Source organism: Apostichopus japonicus, chromosome 8 (assembly GCF_037975245.1).
Source record: "Apostichopus japonicus isolate 1M-3 chromosome 8, ASM3797524v1, whole genome shotgun sequence".
NCBI classification, from domain to species: Eukaryota; Metazoa; Echinodermata; class Holothuroidea; order Aspidochirotida; family Stichopodidae; genus Apostichopus; species Apostichopus japonicus.
Genome location: NC_092568.1, coordinates 37,198,434 through 37,219,074, shown reverse-complemented (window position 1 = coordinate 37,219,074; position 20,641 = coordinate 37,198,434). Strand labels below are relative to the sequence as shown.

General features: G+C 36.6%; 1 protein-coding gene across 2 annotated transcripts in view; it reads right to left on the bottom strand.

The window, feature by feature from the left end:
- Window positions 1-1,411: 1,411 nt before the first annotated feature.
- LOC139971850 (reticulon-3-A-like) overlaps window positions 1,412-20,641 on the bottom strand; it is a 54,874-nt gene continuing 35,644 nt past the window's right edge. For both annotated transcript variants that reach the window (XM_071978623.1, XM_071978625.1), the window contains 5 exons: window positions 18,561-18,699; window positions 17,526-17,595; window positions 13,284-13,330; window positions 10,130-10,188; window positions 1,412-7,147 (listed from right to left, as the gene is read on the bottom strand). In XM_071978623.1, the coding sequence (XP_071834724.1) occupies window positions 7,105-7,147; window positions 10,130-10,188; window positions 13,284-13,330; window positions 17,526-17,595; window positions 18,561-18,699 (358 nt within the window). In that variant the 3' untranslated portion in view covers window positions 1,412-7,104. The remainder of the gene's footprint in view (window positions 7,148-10,129; window positions 10,189-13,283; window positions 13,331-17,525; window positions 17,596-18,560; window positions 18,700-20,641) is intronic.

Genomic DNA, 20,641 nt, shown 5'->3' with positions numbered 1-20,641 from the left:
GACTTACTCCAAAGGCTCCCACGCAAGAAGCAACTCCCTGTGGATACCGGTAAAATAAAGTTAAACACACTCCTATGGCTCGCTGTTTTTATGTAGCCGTCCTAGAAACTTATGTTGCCGTCACAAGAAGTTAGGTTGTCGTCGCGGAAACTTAGGTTGCCATCGGGGAAGATCGTAAGTCTTTATCAAACTGCGTGGAGAAACCAGCACAGTACGTTGGTGTTTGATAATTAATTAGATTCAGTGTAGCATTCATTTATCGTCCCGGCACATGCAAAACATGAGAGCCAATAAAATTATCACGTTTACAAATATTTCAAGTTTTGACCCCTCATGACCTTAAATGAACTCTGACCTACACCAAATTGTGTAAAATCATTACACTACATACTGCGATCATACCACAAACATGAGCTACTTTGCTGATTATGTCCTGCAGATATAGCATTTATGCGATTTTTACATTTGCCCTCTGTTGACCCCCAATGACCTTTGACCTCCACCCAAAACAATAGCTCACATAAACACACGCCAGCTTGACTGCACAGGTTACTTGCCTGCCTATGGCAAGTTACCAATAAGAACAAACACCATTATTTTTATTTGTAACCACAATGCTACTATTTATTATACCTTGCAAAGATGATTATTAGCAAACAATTGTTGGAAAATTTCTACTCTTGGGTATATTCCATATTACAATAACATCAACAAATACTTGAAAAAATTACCAAGAAATCATAATAATAATAATATTAATAATAATTCACCATTGCATCATCAGAGGTCTGCAAGCAATTAACTTTTGAAAGTTGAAACAGATATAATCGGGAGGTTTTAAGTACACGTTATCAACCTTGTAGCAAAAAATTTCAGATTCCATAGAAGTCAAGAACACAACATTTGACAATGTTTTGCAACATTTTAACACACTCCAAGTTTGGACTACAACATATCAAATGTTTTTGTTTTTTTCTTGATTTAGTGTGAAAGCATATTTTTATTAAAGTATTACAAAAGTCATGCAAAACAGTAAGCACATTTAATGTCTTAAATTTTTTCTAATATAAAAAAAAGATCCAATTCCATTTTAATTTTTTTTTTTACAATTGACATTCCATTTCCATTCATATAATAAGAATACATAAGAATTCATAGACACCTCTCAAATCAACATTTCGAGATTTAACAAATTATTCATGTTCATGCAGGTGACTATTAATCACTTATATAAATATCATACATGTGCATAATTTAATGAATACACATTCAACAACTATTTCTTGTCTAATCCCAGCAGTCTCATTTTTATTCTTGACAGCGCTATGACTGCTCGATTGAATGAACCATTTAACAATTAAGCTATCAGAAAATCCACTTTCCCCACATAATTTTTTTTTTTTTTCTTGGGGGGGGGGGGGGAAGACATGTAACCAGGGCTTAGTCTTTCTTAAACTACCTGTCAAATTTTGCAACATTTCAAATAACATTTCACAAAGTCCTATAGGACAAGTTTCCATCGGGAATGATGGGTTGGGGGAGGGAGTGGGGGTGGAGGAACATACCAAACATAACACTTTTGGATAAAAATTGACATAATTGCAGGTGTTTTCAAGGTAATCTTGACAAATTTATTGCACTGGGGCAAGTTAAATGCTTAAATTGTTATATCTGACATACGACCGTGCAATTTAATGGCACAGAATTGGTAATGAGATGGCATGGTTGGCAAAAAGACAAGATTACGTTGAAAGCAGTTTTTATTGTCTAAGTGAGTGGAGGTAATGGTAGACTTGTTGAAGTGAAACATAAAACAGCTTGCCAAAGTTGATATTGTTGGCAAACATAATATTAGAAGAAAGGATGGAAATTTGTCCAGTAAAATACTCATAAAATATATTGGCATGTTTGTTTTTTAAGGGGTAGCACTGTCTTATTCCATACAGACAGTGCATTTTACCACACTATACCAGGCATAGCGATAGGCTATGCTATAACATGCATAGCATTCAACCACATTATAATACCAGGCACAGTAATAGGCAATGCTATAGCACGCAGAGCATTTTACAACACTATACTAGGCATAGCAATCTGCTATGCTATACCATGCATAGCATTCAACCATGTTACTGTATAATACCAGGCACAGCAATAGGCTATGCTATAGCACGCAGAGCATTTTACTACACTATACCAGGCATAGCAGTCTGCAATGCTATACTATGCATAGCATTCAACTACACTATAATACCAGGCATAGCAATAGGCAATCCTATAGCACGCAGAGCATTTTACAACACTACACCAGGCATAGCAATCTGCTATGCTATACCATGCATAGCATCATGTTGTGCCATACCTGATACACTATTATTTCTGATATCCCATTTCTTGTCAGCACAGTACAATTCTTTTATGACTGTGTGTGTTCAAAACGGTTAACTATTTTTTTAAGATCACTTAATACCAACTTTTGTTTAGTTTCCATCTTAGCTGATTTTTTCTGGTTTTCTAATTAGCACACTTCAAATTCTATTTCTTTATTAAGACATTTATCTCACTGCAATAGTATTAAGTAGAAAGATCCAACAAGCTTGGCAACGAACAATTGGCCATGAATAAGAAAGAGAGGAAGAAAAAAAAAACAGAAGATATCCTGGTGTCACTAATATAAAATCTTAGAGACAAATTAAGAAGTATAAATCCAGGTAGTAGTATTAACCTTGTAAAAAATACAAATAAACATTGCACTAGCTAAAGTACTAATAACATATTAATAAGCGAGACACAAAATTACAACAAAATTACACACAAGATCGTTAACGTGCAAAACTGCACTAAATTCCATTCCTAACCCTCAGTCAATTTAGTTCAAATTGTCAGGCAAATAAAATTTGAGTTGGAAACCTGAATGTTTATATTCTATCGGAAAGATGCTGAAACAAGACGTTTTCACTATCGATGAATGCTGCTTCGTCTCAATCAATTTTTGAGTTTAATAATGCCTGTCTGCATCACTTAAATTCATCACCTTTTTCTATGGTTTGAGAAGAGTGTCGAGAAGTTCGGACCACTTCATCCAATTAGGGTCGTGAAGGTCTTATCGTTAAAAGACATTTTGCTGCTCTTGATTACGTTTCTGATTCATTAAAAAAAAAAAATTCCTCATAATAAGCTATGACGTCTTTTAAAGTCAATTTTGAAAATAGGTGACTTTATGTATTTGGCTAAAAAGCATAAACAGAGCAACTCATCAAGTTTATTAACCACTGATGGAACCAAACAAAAACAAAAAGAACCTGTACAGAATAGTGAAATATTTCCACCCTGTTCTATAAACAGAGAGAACAAAACCCAAAAAAGAGCAGGTTTTGTATTCTTCATGCAATTTTGCTTTTAAATGTGTCATTTGAAAATGCTCTCAATATAATACTCGTTTCCTATGAATACACTGTGGCAAGTTTCAAGTCTTCAGTTGCACATAACAGGCCTTTAGGGGTTGACCTGGTATTTTTGACCTTTTTGGAACGGACTTGGACAAAGGGGTTACCAATGAGTTTGAAAATACTATGCTACAAAAGGACAAAACTTATTTTTACAAGGTATATTTTAAAAATAGTAAAACGAACAAAAGTTGAAGTGATTGCTTTAGCACGAATGACTCTGAAACTTATACAAAAGGCAACAATAACTTCTGCATCATAAGAGCATCAACATCTAGTCAAGAAAAGAAATGGAAATTAACATCTTTGTTTTCTTGTTTGTTTGACTTGGCTAATTAATTAGAGAAATATTTAAGGTTATTTATCTGGTGTACATAGCCACAACTTGTCATACCCGATCTTTCCTATTTCCCAATAGCTCCATACGGTTGTCAAAAACCTGGACCGTGAGTAAAATCGTCTTCTTCTGCATAGGTTAACTTTCCAGCTTCTAATTTGTTGGTTTTTGTTTTGGGAGTTTTTTTTGTTTCCACCTACCAGGGAAGGAACTGTTCACATAGTGGATATTAAAACACATCATGGATCATATCATCTGTCCACAGGAACTCTGACCTAGGACACTTGTGGTGGGAAAAAAACCCGATATCACAGCTACTTATACAGCAAAGATAAAAAAAGTGGCTACACATTTGAAAGCTCTTTACACAAGTACAGTTTTCAAACCCCTTTCTGTGTGACAAGCAACAAATATTGCCAAGCACTTCAAAGCTACTGGTATTTCTCTGTTACTATGTTTAGCGACAGGCAAGCACATTGCTATTTGTTTGTTTACTGCAACAAGCTATTTCGAGTACCTCTATCAAACAAACGGATGAACAACACTCCACTCCTTCATTTCCTCTTCTTGACCGTAATTGAATCCCGGTTTAACCCATTTAAACAACTGCTTACACATTTCTTAACAAATGGCTCCAAAGGTTGCACAAAATCTTTTTTTTTGCCCAAATTTGTACACTCAATATTAACTTTTTCTTTTCTTCACATGTTTGGTTGCTTATAACCTAGTTTTTGAGTAATCAATAAAAGCTTGTTTCATACACATACTTTGGTCTACACATTGCCAATGACACAAATATTTCACCAGTGCTTTGCATATCTTTGTACGTATGTTTAACTGACGATTACAAATAGTGTATCGAAAACACAAATGTGATAACATCGATTGATAATGAATGTGATGTAAACAATGAATGCATTTAAGAGTAACAATGAATTATTTCTGTGTCATTCCTATTCAACAGTTGATGCTTTTGTAACGATCTTACTCGCCAAAAAAAAATGAGCCATGGTGGAAAGTATCTTAAATCTGGTCATGAGCTCCTTGTTCAACAGGTGACAACGATAATCGACTACATGTTGTATGCTGATGTAACTATCACATAGTGCAAAGCTAGCCACACTCTTCAAAGATTTAACAAAACAGTTTAACTCTAAAGGAACTGCTTGCAGGTTCGACTCTTCACAAGGTTAATGTCAGGAAGAATCTCATAACACGGTGTTCGTCACTCTCAAATTGTCTAATGTTGTTTTTAAGCTCTGATAAAGGTTAAACACAGGAGTAATTTAGGAGAATTTGAGTGCTGGTTCAAAATTTCAAAGACATTAAAATCAATCAAATTTTCCTAAGAATTGCAAACCGGTGCTAAGTCCCAAAGAGATGGATACCAGTCTCTCTCTCTCTCTCAAAATGTTCGTCAAGAGTCTTAGACTCAAAAGTTAACACCGGTCCAATTCTCAAAGAGTTGATTAACTTGGATTAACTCTTAATGACAGTAATGAGTCAAACGCCAGTCTAACTCTGAAACAGTATAAATGATGGGCTCACTCTTGAAAGAAATTAAAATGCTGTTTCCACTGCCACGATGTTCAATGCCCTTCTTACTTTAAATGATGTCCTTACCCTCAAAAGAGTGAAACCACAGTCAAACTCCAAAAGATTGGTAATTAGGGTAGTAAAATGTTTTCTGTGAGTTGAAATCTTACTTAACTCTCTCACAGGTATACCACATTCCACTTTTGCATGCTGGATGGACTCTAACATAAATGCTGTCCTGATTCTCAAACTGTTCATCTCAAATTTAGGCAAGACACCCCCCAACTATTTGTAATAGAACAAAATTTAGACATTTTCACTTTCGATGAACAGGAATAGCAATTTTTAACTCTGATTGACCACAACCAAGAAAACACACCTAACCAACCGCAGTTTAATATTTCTGCTTACGTTCTTTTTTTCCCTTTCGGCCCAATACCAACCAATTTCCCATGAAAACCTTTCCACAGAATGACCACACCCTGCTCGATACTATTTCAGTTCTCTTTGTGTCCTCTCTATCTCACCTTTTTTTCCTTTGAAGAGAAATTTCTCCCATCACGTATTTCAAACTTTACTGCACGTTTGATTAAAAGAGAGGTTTACAAGTTCCTTCTAACACTTTGACTGTGGTTAATGCCACAGTCACCACTTCACCCAATTCATCTTATATCTTGTTGCCATGGTTACATCTAGAATCATACATGCTCACTGAAATTCTAATTTGTTTCTTGGCAATACTCATCTACTACTCCTGAACAACATCTGCCTGACTAGGTGTGCCTACTCCCGTTTTCATTTGAAATATACTCTTTCTCCTATATTAACACAAAATACACATAAACATCCCTTTCTCGGTACAATTCATTGCTGATATTTGCACAACAGCCATTCACATTGTATTAAAGCAAGATTTATCATTCAATTTTACATCGATTTTATGGTCAAATTTTCCATGCAGTCAAAAGATTATTTAGTTTGATATACAAACTTTTAAGATCTACTCCACTCAATGCACAAGATGACAATTACTTTTGCTCATGTAAATTTATAGGCTGATATCCAATTTTACAACATAAAAGAGTCTTTTTCAGGTACTAAATACAGGCCATATAGCTGATGGAAGAGGGAGATGTTAAACTGTGTTAAACTCTTAAGGTTAAAGCACCAAAAAGAGAAACAACTACACAACTAAACAATAGCAAGAAATTTTCTTTTTTTTTCTTGAATGCTTGTGAAAAGCTGGTCCAAGTAAGGAGTGGAAAAAAAAAAAAAAAAAAAAAATCTGTTTGAATAAGGCTGCAAGAAGCCCTGCTTGAGCCTTATTGTGATTACGGCTGACATTAGTGGAAGTAATTAAATTAATTTCTCTGCAACAAACATAAACACTTTGTTTCCTTTTCTTTCTCTTTAGTAGCAATTTTAGATTTCACAAGTACTTTTTTCTACCATGCTTTAATTTCAAATCACAAAAACTTCTCTACAAAGCTTTGAACAAGCCTTTCTGGTGTCAAACTGACTCTTTGAAGGGTCAAAGCTCATAGAAAAACAAAACTGAAAGATAAACCGATGCGAAGATCCTCCTAAGTTTGTGGGGTCTGTAATACAAACTTCTGCCTTGACTTTGGAGAATGTTACGAAGTGCCTTGGTTAGCTGACCGATTGAGAGCGGCATCCCACGGGCCAAAATTAGAGGGCGCTTTACGGTTTTAAGGAAACAGTTACGGTACAACAGAGATAGTTGCAGATGTAGGCGCAGGAAAACCATGAATATAATTCCTCAATTTATTCCTCCTTCTTCTTCAGCCAAGGCAGTTTCTCCTTGATTCTGGAAGTAAGAAGATAAATAGAAGTGAGACGATTTGATTCTGGAAGTAAGAAGATAGCGTTGAAGATTTCTTCGTTATTATTCGTTTCCAGGAGTGGCACGTTTATGTCAAATAAGCGTCACTTCTAAATCAGGATGCGAGATATCGTCGGGAGATATCATTAAAGATAGAAGAAACACAAAGGCAACAGAAATGGCAGAAATGACTTGGTCACGCAGGATGAGGCTTGACATTGCCATGTACGAGCATCTTGGGTAAACACATAGGCAAATGGATAAACACAAAGGATAAATGTGATTACACAGGCTACAAGGAGAAGAATATTGATTAAAGTATGATAACATCTGGTTTGCTGTTTATCATGCATAGCCCACTAAATAGTTTGACCCACCATTTACATCTATATGTCATCCTTATCGGCCCCCCCCCCACACCCCCAAAGATTTTAAACATATTTTTAACCAGGGCCATGCAGTTTAGCCAGTCGGCAAGCCTCAGAACTTTTACGACAGTTAGGAAATTATCGCCAATTCTCATATATTAATAAGGCTATGCCTAATATGGTACAACTGATGTAGAAGTGAGGCCATTCTCACTTTAATGTGTGTTTTGATGAGCAACAGAGTATTCAAGATTTTGAGCTTCTGTTTATATAAACTTAATGTAACAAGCAAATTTGTTTTCTCTTAAAACAAATGTGATGACCAGAGATGTTGTTTAAAAACTAACCAGTGGCTTGGATGAAAGAGGTAGGCCACCCCTGGCTGCTTGTGCATAATAAAGCTAACCATTGGCTTAAACATGGCGTCATGGGATGAAAGAGGTTGGTCACCCCGACTGCTTGTGTTTTATTAAGCTAACCAGTGGCTTAAACATGGCATCATGGGATGAAAGAGGTTGGTCACCCCTGACAGCTTGTGTTTTAATAAAGCTAACCAGTGGCTTAAACATGGCATCATGGGATGAAAAAGGTTGGTCACCCCTGACAGCTTGTGTTTAAATAAAGCTAACCAGTGGCTTAACCATGGCATCATGGGACGAAAAAGTTTGGTCACCCTTGACTGCTTGTGTATAATAAAGCTAACCAGTGGCTTAAACATGGCGTCATGGGATGAAAGAGGTTGGTCACCCCGACTGCTTGTGTTTTATTAAGCTAACCAGTGGCTTAAACATGGCATCATGGGATGAAAGAGGTTGGTCACCCCTGACAGCTTGTGTTTTAATAAAGCTAACCAGTGGCTTAAACATGGCATCATGGGACGAAAAAGTTTGGTCACCCTTGACTGCTTGTGTATAATAAAGCTAACCAGTGGCTTAAACATGGCGTCATGGGATGAAAGAGGTTGGTCACCCCGACTGCTTGTGTTTTATTAAGCTAACCAGTGGCTTAAACATGGCATCATGGGATGAAAGAGGTTGGTCACCCCTGACAGCTTGTGTTTTAATAAAGCTAACCAGTGGCTTAAACATGGCATCATGGGATGAAAGAGGTTGGTCACCCCGACTGCTTGTGTTTTATTAAGCTAACCAGTGGCTTAAACATGGCATCATGGGACGAAAAAGTTTGGTCACCCTTGACTGCTTGTGTATAATAAAGCTAACCAGTGGCTTAAACATGGCATCATGGGATGAAAGAGGTTGGTCACCCCTGACAGCTTGTGTTTTAATAAAGCTAACCAGTGGCTTAAACATGGCATCATGGGACGAAAAAGTTTGGTCACCCTTGACTGCTTGTGTATAATAAAGCTAACCAGTGGCTTAAACATGGCATCATGGGATGAAAGAGGTTGGTCACCCCTGACAGCTTGTGTTTTAATAAAGCTAACCAGTGGCTTGAACATGGCATCATGGGATGAAAGAGTTTGGTCACCCTTGACTGCTTGTGTATAATAAAGCTAACCAGTGGCTTGAACATGGCATCATGGGATGAAAGAGTTTGGTCACCCTTGACTGCTTGTGTATAATAAAGCTAACCAGTGGCTTAAACATGGCATCATGGGATGAAAGAGGTTGGTCACCCCTGACAGCTTGTGTTTTAATAAAGCTAACCAGTGGCTTAAACATGGCATCATGGGATGAAAGAGTTTGGTCACCCTTGACTGCTTGTGTATAATAAAGCTAACCAAGTGGCTTGAACATGGCATCATGGGATGAAAGAGTTTGGTCACCCTTGACTGCTTGTGTATAATAAAGCTAACCAGTGGCTTAAACATGGCATCATGGGATGAAAGAGGTTGGTCACCCCTGACAGCTTGTGTTTTAATAAAGCTAACCAGTGGCTTAAACATGGCGTCATGGGATGAAAGAGGTCGGTCACCCTTGACTCCTTGTGTATAATAAAGCTAACCAGTGGCTTAAACATGGCGTCATGGAATGAAAGAGGTTGGCCACCCCTGACTGCTTGTGTATAATAAAGCTAACCAGTGGCTTAAACATGGCATCATGGGATGAAAGAGTTTGGTCACCCTTGACTGCTTGTGTATAATAAAGCTAACCAGTGGCTTAAACATGGCATCATGGGATGAAAGAGGTTGGTCACCCCTGACAGCTTGTGTTTTAATAAAGCTAACCAGTGGCTTAAACATGGCATCATGGGATGAAAGAGTTTGGTCACCCTTGACTGCTTGTGTATAATAAAGCTAACCAGTGGCTTGAACATGGCATCATGGGATGAAAGAGTTTGGTCACCCTTGACTGCTTGTGTATAATAAAGCTAACCAGTGGCTTAAACATGGCATCATGGGATGAAAGAGGTTGGTCACCCCTGACAGCTTGTGTTTTAATAAAGCTAACCAGTGGCTTAAACATGGCGTCATGGGATGAAAGAGGTCGGTCACCCTTGACTCCTTGTGTATAATAAAGCTAACCAGTGGCTTAAACATGGCGTCATGGAATGAAAGAGGTTGGCCACCCCTGACTGCTTGTGTATAATAAAGCTAACCAGTGGACTAAACATGGCGTCATGACTGCTTGGTACTTACACTGCCAGCTGAGCTTCCACTTGCTTGTTGACTTTGTTGATGTTTTCATCAATCTGCATCTAATGTAATACAAAACAGAGTGGAAATTGTTCAACATGGGAGAAAATAGAAAAACAAATTCAACAGTTAGTCCATGCCTACCACACTGTAGTCTTTAGTAGTGCCCTTCGGGGGGGGGGGTGTGGGGAGGGATTGATATCAAGGGTACCCTTCCACTAGAGCATGACAGTGTGTTAATATCTAGTTCATTTCTGTGCTAGATTTTACCACCTTCAGCTTTGTTTACACTCAATTTCATCAGGTGCCATTTTAAATAATGAGCAAAAATAAGGATTAAATTTTGATATTCTAGGTTTGTGAAGCCGATTTTTCAGAATTTTGAATGTGATAAATATTTGTATTCTAGGTATTCTAGCATAGTTGCCTGTACTCTGCCTGATGGATTTGTGCTCCTGCTCTCAATCTGGGTATTTGGAATCTAGTACAGAGACTAGTTAAAATTAAAAAAATTGCAATCATGCTTAGAGTATATTCTGTTGCACTCACTACTACTCATACCAAGGGGAATTTTTTTTTAGTCATACTCATTCTGTTGTACTCATACTAGTACTAATACCAAGGGTAATTATTCTTGTAATCATACCCATTCTGTTGTACTCAAACCAAGGGTAATTCTTCTTGTAATCATACTCATTCTGTTGTACTCATACCAAGGGTAATTCTTCTTGTAATCATACCAAGGGTAATTCTTCTTGTAATCATACTCATTCTGTTGTACTCATACTGAGGGTAATTCTTTTTGTAATCATACTCATTCTGTTGTACTCATACCAAGGGTAATTCTTCTTGTAATCATACTCATTCTGCTGTACTCATACCAAGGGTAATTCTTCTTGTAATCATACTCATTCTGCTGTACTCATACCAAGGATAATTCTTCTTGTAATCATACTCATTCTATTGTACTCATACCAAGCGTAATTCTTCTTGCACTCATACTCATTCTGTTGTACTCATACCAAGGGTAATTATTCTTGTAATCATACTCATTCTGTTGAACTCATACCAAGGGTAATTCTTCTTGTAATCATACTCATTCTATTGTACTCATACCAAGCGTAATTCTTCTTGCACTCATACTCATTCTGTTGTACTCATACCAAGGGAAATTCTTCTTGTAGTCATACTCATTCTGTTGTACTCATACAAAGGGTCTTCTTGTACTCATACTCATTCTGTTGTACTCATACCAAGGGTAATTCTTCTTGTACTCATACTCATTCTGTTGTACTCATACCAAGGGTAATTATTCTTGTAATCATACTCATTCTGTTGTACTCATACCAAGGGGGAATTCTTCTTGTACTCATACTCATTCTGTTGTACTCATACCAAGGGTAATTATTCTTGTAATCATACTCATTCTGTTGTACTCATACCAAGGGTAATTATTCTTGTAATCATACTCATTCTGTTGTACTCAAACCAAGGGTAATTTCTTCTTGTAATCATACTCATTCTGTTGTACTCATACCAAGGGTAATTCTTCTTGTAATCATACCAAGGGTAATTCTTCTTGTAATCATACTCATTCTGTTGTACTCATACTGAGGGTAATTCTTTTTGTAATCATACTCATACTGTTGTACTCATACCAAGGGTAATTCTTCTTGTAATCATACTCATTCTGCTGTACTCATACCAAGGATAATTCTTCTTGTAATCATACTCATTCTATTGTACTCATACCAAGCGTAATTCTTCTTGCACTCATACTCATTCTGTTGTACTCATACCAAGGGTAATTATTCTTGTAATCATACTCATTCTGTTGAACTCATACCAAGGGTAATTCTTCTTGTAATCATACTCATTCTATTGTACTCATACCAAGCGTAATTCTTCTTGCACTCATACTCATTCTGTTGTACTCATACCAAGGGAAATTCTTCTTGTAGTCATACTCATTCTGTTGTACTCATACAAAGGGTCTTCTTGTACTCATACTCATTCTGTTGTACTCATACCAAGGGTAATTCTTCTTGTACTCATACTCATTCTGTTGTACTCATACCAAGGGTAATTATTCTTGTAATCATACTCATTCTGTTGTACTCATACCAAGGGGGAATTCTTCTTGTACTCATACTCATTCTGTTGTACTCATACCAAGGGTAATTATTCTTGTAATCATACTCATTCTGTTGTACTCATACCAAGGGTAATTATTCTTGTAATCATACTCATTCTGTTGTACTCAAACCAAGGGTAATTTCTTCTTGTAATCATACTCATTCTGTTGTACTCATACCAAGGGTAATTCTTCTTGTAATCATACCAAGGGTAATTCTTCTTGTAATCATACTCATTCTGTTGTACTCATACTGAGGGTAATTCTTTTTGTAATCATACTCATACTGTTGTACTCATACCAAGGGTAATTCTTCTTGTAATCATACTCATTCTGCTGTACTCATACCAAGGATAATTCTTCTTGTAATCATACTCATTCTATTGTACTCATACCAAGCGTAATTCTTCTTGCACTCATACTCATTCTGTTGTACTCATACCAAGGGTAATTATTCTTGTAATCATACTCATTCTGTTGAACTCATACCAAGGGTAATTCTTCTTGTAATCATACTCATTCTATTGTACTCATACCAAGCGTAATTCTTCTTGCACTCATACTCATTCTGTTGTACTCATACCAAGGGAAATTCTTCTTGTAGTCATACTCATTCTGTTGTACTCATACAAAGGGTAATTCTTCTTGTACTCATACTCATTCTGTTGTACTCATACCAAGGGTAATTCTTCTTGTACTCATACTCATTCTGTTGTACTCATACCAAGGGTAATTATTCTTGTAATCATACTCATTCTGTTGTACTCATACCAAGGGGGAATTCTTCTTGTAATCATACTCATTCTGTTGTACTCATATTCAAGCTGTGGTACTTGTACTGCAAGTCTTGAGTCACCCACAATTTCACTTGAGCATCAGACGTCTGAATGATGGCAACTGATTTCTAAATATTATCTATCATATTATGGGCAACACCAAATATGATGAAAATTTTGAAAAATTGGCAAAAAGAACCTGAATCAAAGGGAAAAATAAGTTACACGACGGTGAATAACTCTTTACCTGGTACTTCTCATATACAACTGGCGCTGCAAAAATCAGGATGTAGGCTGCGGGGAAAAGAGAGATGGAAATGTATTAGAACAACAACTTATAGACAGTAACTTAATTCAGCAAACAGCAGTGAGACACTGTCGAAAGTAAAAAAAAATCATGGGCTTTAAAGGTAGTCAGTTATAGGCCCCAAATTATAGCATGCTATAATTTGCTAGAAGTTTTCAAAAAGTACTTTCCTGGAGGTCTTGACTCTCCAATTGTTCTCAGACATTTATAAGGAACACACAAGATGACTGAATGCCCCAGTGAGGAAAATTTTCTTGAAGGTTGTAATAAAACAGTTTACAAATTTTGACCAAAGGTAACCATATTTGAATATCTAGCATATTTGGGGCCAAAACAGCATACCTTTAACAAAACTTGGCAATCACCTATTTGATATCTACACCAAAATAGATAAATGATGTAAAAATACTAATTACCTTTGATGATAATAAAAGGGGGGGGGGTCCAATGGTGCCCCTTTACCTTATTATTATTTTGAATCACCAACAAAGGTTTGGTTAATTATATCAATTCATTTTATCATAATATCATTTTATTAGAAAGCAAGACAGATAAAATGTGCTTTGTGGGAAGTAGATCCCTCAAAGTAAAGAAGCTATAACCGTTCTAAAAATGTTGAGTTTTTCAAATGTACATGGTGAATTCCGATTGGTTCTCCGAGTAGCAGGCACACTATTAATGTCAAAAACATTTTACCTATTTCTTTTTATTTTTATGGAATGACTCTTTTTAAGCAGACAATGAAACATAGCCAATTGATATTATTCCTGAAATTAAGCTAATAAACTGCAGGTCCAAAGAGGTGATTTTGTGTTTTTGGAAGTTTTTCAAATATACATCGTGAATTCTGATTGGTTCTCTGAGTATCAGGCACACTATTAATGTCAATGTGTTATCATGCAGACCTATACTGTAACCTACAGTGTGTCATCATGTAGACCTGTACTGTAGTGTTCAAGTTGACATGTTATGAACAGCCATACATGTGACTGGCTCAAAATACCTATTAGCACTCATCACCGGCTTGCAATTTGAAGAAGTGTCACCCACATCACGTCACAAACAACATAAATACTTCAAAGTAAATTTCAAAATAGTCCATCCTAACGACACGACACGGATGAAACCGACATTACCGACCATGAACATTCCAGCAGAAATTATTCCAGCTCTTGGATATGTTTATCCTGGTGAGTTATTTTTAGGCCAAGGACACATGCTACAACATTTAGTTATTGATGTAGTGTGATCGTAACCGAGTCTCTCTGAGCTAACAAACCAGCAAAGACCAATCTAAGAGGTACCAAAATGAACAACACACTGACAGTCACTTTATCAAAATCTTCTATAGCTGCAAAAGGATCTCGCATCTTCCTGAATCTTGAATGAAAATAAATTAGAATTCAGGACAGGAAATTTAAACAAAACCCCAAATGATTGGTATAGAGAGTTCAGTTTTATGAAAAAAGGTTCACATCACTTGACTACCGTACAATGTACACTACACTGAGTTACAGTTAGTATTTTTAACTTTATCCTATACTTACACTTTATTACTTAAGTACACTTAGTATTAGAACATGTTATTCTATACTAACTTACACTGTATTACTTAAGTACACTTGGTATTAGAAAATGCTATACTATACTAACTCACACTTCATTACTTAAGTACACTTAGTATTAGAACACTTTCTATTATACTAACTCACACTTTATTAATTAAGTACACTTAGTATTAGAACACTTTATACTATACTAACTCACACTCTATTACTTAAGTACACTTGGTATAAGAACAGGTTATTCTGTGCTAACTCACACTTTATTACTTAAGTGCACTTGGTATTAAAACATGTTATTCTATACTTACTCACACTTTATTACTTAAGTACACTTTATTCGATACTACTCACACTTTAATACGTAAGTTTTATGCTGTACTGATTTACACTTGACTACTTTAGTATTAAAAATATAAATTTTCAATTTAATAATTTACACAATACCAGTTTTAGGGGTATACCAATACACTTTGACACTTTAAAGAACTAGCTGAACTTTATAGCTAGGGTCACGTTAGGAAGATTTTAAATATCAAGTTCCTACTAGGGAAGGAAGGAGGGAACATTCTATTTGATATATTTAATTTGGATTACACACCTAATACTCAAAACTGCTTGTTCGTCTGTCTGTCATATCTCGGTTTCATTTGTTTTTGTCTTTCTCATTTCCTCTTGACAAATAAATTGTCACCCCTCAGAATTTAGATATGGGCCAATAAAGCGGAAGTGATACCATCAGTACAAAGAGCTACTGTAACTAAACAATTTTCATCTTTCTCAATGATTCTTTTATAACAGGGAACCTGACAACTGAACATAGAAGACATACAAATTCCAGAGTGTTATCAGAACATCTACTGTGATAAAGACAATTAGCATCATGACTTGAATCGGCATCCCTCAGAGGCTCTCCACCTGCCAGTAGTCATAACACTAGTAACATTACATGGTGTCAGCCACTCGGGCTGAGGAATTTACTGTGTTCACAAGATACCAGCATAGGGGCACATGTAGGTAGTAAGGGTGCACTACTGGTAGTGGAGATGAGGAACAAGGGATTGCTGTATATGTTAAAGTACTAAGATCTGTACATGGGGTCAGTCACATGGTTGAGGAATTGACTGTTTTCACAGGATATACCAGATTTAGGGGAACACATAGGGTTAGTAGTAAGGGTACAATAACATTAACGGAGGTGGGCAACTAGGACTGCTGTCCGTTAAAGTACTAAGAGCTGCTCATGGGGTCAGCCAATTGGGAGGAATTGACTGTTTTCACAGGATATACCAGATTTAGGGGCACATAGGGTTAGTAGTAAGGGTACAATAATGTTAACGGAGGTGGGCAACTAGGACTGCTGTCCGTCAAAGTACTAAGAGCTGTTCATGGTGTCAGCCACTTGGCTGAGGAATTGACTGTTTTCACAGGAAATACCAGATTTAGGGGGAACACATAGGGTTAGTAGTAAGGGTACAATAACGTTAACGGAGGTGGGCAACTAGGACTGCTGTCCGTTAAAGTACTAAGAGCTGCTCATGGGGTTAGCCACTTGGCTGAGGAATTGACTGTTTCACAGGATATACCAGATTAAAGGGCACACATAGGGTTAGTAGTAAGGGTACAATAACATTAACGGAGGTGGGCAACTAGGACTGCTGTCCGTTAAAGTACTAAGAGCTGCTCATGGGGTCAGCCAATTGGGAGGAATTGACTGTTTTCACAGGATATACCAGATTTAGGGGGAACACATAGGGTTAGTAGTAAGGGTACAATAACGTTAACGGAGGTGGGCAACTAGGACTGCTGTCCGTCAAAGTACTAAGAGCTGTTCATGGTGTCAGCCACTTGGCTGAGGAATTGACTGTTTTCACAGGAAATACCAGATTTAGGGGGAACACATAGGGTTAGTAGTAAGGGTACAATAACGTTAACGGAGGTGGGCAACTAGGACTGCTGTCCGTTAAAGTACTAAGAGCTGCTCATGGGGTTAGCCACTTGGCTGAGGAATTGACTGTTTCACAGGATATACCAGATTAAAGGGCACACATAGGGTTAGTAGTAAGGGTACATTAATGTTAACAAAGGTGGGAAACTAGGACTGCTGTCCCTTATTGTACTGAGATCTGTTCATGGTGTCAGCCACTTGGCTGAGGAATTGACTGTTTTCACAGGAAATACCAGATTTAGGGGAACACATAGGGTTAGTAGTAAGGGTACAATAACGTTAACGGAGGTGGGCAACTAGGACTGCTGTCCGTCAAAGTACTAAGAGCTGCTCATGGGGTAAGCCACTTGGCTGAGGAATTGACTGTTTTCACAGGATATACCAGATTGAAGGGCATACATAGGGTTAGTAGTAAGGGTACATTAATGTTAACAAAGGTGGGAAACTAGGACTGCTGTCCCTTATTGTACTGAGATCTGTTCATGCGGTCAACCACTTGGCAAAGAATTAACTGTTTCCACAGGATTTACTAGAATAGGTACTACAACTACCAAGATACTTACCAAGCATAACAAGGGTAGGTCCATTGAACCAACTACCAAGATATATATATATACTTACCAAGCATAACAAGAGGAGTAAGTCCATTGAACCAACTACCAAGATACTTACCAAGCATAACAAGAGTAAGTCCATTGAACCAACTACCAAGATACGTCAGCAGGTACAGGAACACTGCAAACTGTGGCAAGAATAACAAAACCAAACATTTACTCCGGATTCGCAAGGCTCCCCTCAGTTATATAGAACCGAGTTCTCCTTCCTACCTTACAACCGGCAGAATCCCGGCAATCAAACCAAATGGAACAAATCTTCTATAAGCAGCATACAGTTGCCATAAAACAATTTGATGACAGGTCCAGAACCATCGTAAACATGTTGCTTATAGTAAGTTCCAGCATTCGGTTTGCTTCTTTCTGGCAACTCTTTTGTATTTTTAAGGAAACAGAAGAATTATTAAGAAGCAATTAACAATGACATTTAATTCTGTAACATTTTGTGAAACCCAGAGAGTTCTGCAGAAATTATTATTATTAATATAGCGCTAACTTATACAGAACAACGTAGTATCCAGTGGCGCGGTACAACCTAACACTACTGCAAATTACACATGAAAAACGGCAGAGAACAGGTGTGTCTTTATCTTCTTTAAAACACATTCAAACTATTGGGGTTTTTAACCTTAGTTGGTAGTAGTTATTGATTATTATTAATCAAGAGTTTCAAATGTATAAGTGTGCTTACGTGTATATTTATATGTACATATTTTCCAGTGCTTGCCAGTGAACCATTCTGTACATATCTGTTTATTTAATTTGTCATTCCTTACATCAATACTACAGTATGTATTACTTAACATAGTCTTGTTTATATTGTTATATGTTACAATGGTTGAAATAACATTGAATTGAAATAATAAAATGTATCAAAGTTTTATAATTTATAATTTTTTAACCGGGAGCCTATTTTTTTTGGTGGCGCCTAATGTTTGTGGGGTGGAGCCTAATCTTGGTAGGTGGAGCCTAATGTTTGTGGGTAGAGCCTGTTTGTTGGGTGGAGCATCATGGTTGTGGGGTGGACACTATCAGCTACAACATACCTTCCTCCATCACGGTAACATCAAACATACCTTGTCAAACTTCTTACCTTGATAGAATCCACAAGATCCTCAACCAGGAGATAATGACGCAGCTTCATAATGTGGTTGTTGAAATGCTCCACTCCCATCTTGCTGTAGTCGGCAACCTGATCCTGTGACAGAGTCAAATCTGCTTCCATGAAGGGTCTTTAAAACAAAACAAAAAGATAAATAAAGGATGATTTCAGGCAATAGAAATTAAATTTTGATACGCTCTAGACCTTAAAGAATACACTGCTAACAGTCCAGGCTGTATTTTCATTACCACTTTTAAGAGAGGAGGAATGATCCTTTAATCACATGAGGTTAATCAATTGAAGTGGCTGGAATACTTAGTCTAACACACAACCATATAATTTAGTTCCTTAGCAACATCATAAACTCAAAAGGAAGACAGGACATTTATGGAATCCAGTAACATGTTTACAGTGAAACTTGTCCATATGCAAAATGGGATTGAATGTCATCCAAGGGTACTCTGAAAATTAAAGAAAACATGTTTTGATTGAGTTAACAAAAGTTGTAAAAGAATGGATTAACATTAATATTTGGTCCCGCACCAAGAAGCCGTCATCATCATAAAGTAAGCCTTAAAGGAGCATTCCAAAAATGTAATATATTTTAAAGCTGAACGTCTTGAAAACTGGAATAGCTTAAACAAACATTATAAGATTATTATTGTTTTTTGTTGGACTATTACATATCATGACCAATTTAGTGGCTAAAGTCATCCTTGAAGTTTGATTGTTATGTCTTCTTTTAGCATGGCCTCTTTTATATATATCACACACTTTTTTTGATCCACCAACGTCCTTTAATCGGTGTAAACTTACAAGTTTTTTTTCTTTCATTTTATTTGTGCCTACTAATCTCAGATTGAAATTGTAGAATGGATGATCATAATATATTGTATTAAGGGAAACAATTATTGGCTAGAATAGAATTCAAAGCAGGGATCTCAGAAAACTCTTATTTTTCAATATAAATTCAATACCCATTTAATAGCCAACAATTTTTGAGAGCTATCAAATTTGCTTACATTTTCTTTATCCCAATAATGTTTTGCTTGTTGATTTTCATGTCAAGTGTAAAATTGCCATATTATCTATGATATCTTTCACTTTCCCTGTATGAACCTGCAAACACATTGGATTCATTGTGTTCCCAACAGCAAAATATCCTCAACCCTCAAGCCTGATGTGTTTTTCAACCTGAATGAAGTACACAGTATTACTTGCAATACAGTGTTGCAGTGTCTTTAAGGGGTGCCCTCTCTACAAAGCTATCTTTACAACTTTCAAGTAAACTGTTCCTTCTTACTAATGTAAAGAAGTACTTGATATGTGGGTTATCCAATAAATTAAGAGGTCCAATCTGTGACAACTTTGGTGTTACCATTACACTGTTTGTCACAGATAAGAAATATATGCATAAAACTGGCCCCCTGTCTTACTAAGCAACTAAATGCCTAATGTGCAGCATTGTAGGTTATATGTCGGATATTTTGGTCACATAGTCCGTGTCTATTACACCTCTTCAATATTTAGCATGCATACATGCATTAAGTTTGTGATTGTAGATTGGGTTACAAGTAACAGCCACCAATACAAAGCTTGCTCAATCTACAACAAAATTATCTCAAATTAGACAAATTTTTAAATAGCTGTTAAAATGTCAGAAATATTTTCGGAAACAGAGATTTAGATAATTAATTTTCAAACTGGAAATATTAAGTTTAGCATATTTACATAAATTTTGTTTTAGTTCCCAACAACCTTTTCCAGATTTTTTTTCTTTCTTGCACTCATAGAGTATAGCTCAAACTAAAAAAAAAAACTAAAAAATACGGAAAAACAGTTCCCTTATTCTGGCTACGATTTTTCATACTGCCTGAATGGTACCTAATTCTGGACATTGTCTCGACGCTGCCTTTTATCAGCTAACTGTTTTGAAAACATTATTCTTGTTCCTGAAAGATTCACTAAGTGTTCTGTAATGACTTTTTGGAGGATTTTCCTTTCATACCAAAAAGTGTACTTAAGCTGTCCATTAGCTTAAAAGTAATTAATTCCAATTCTCATGCCAAGTA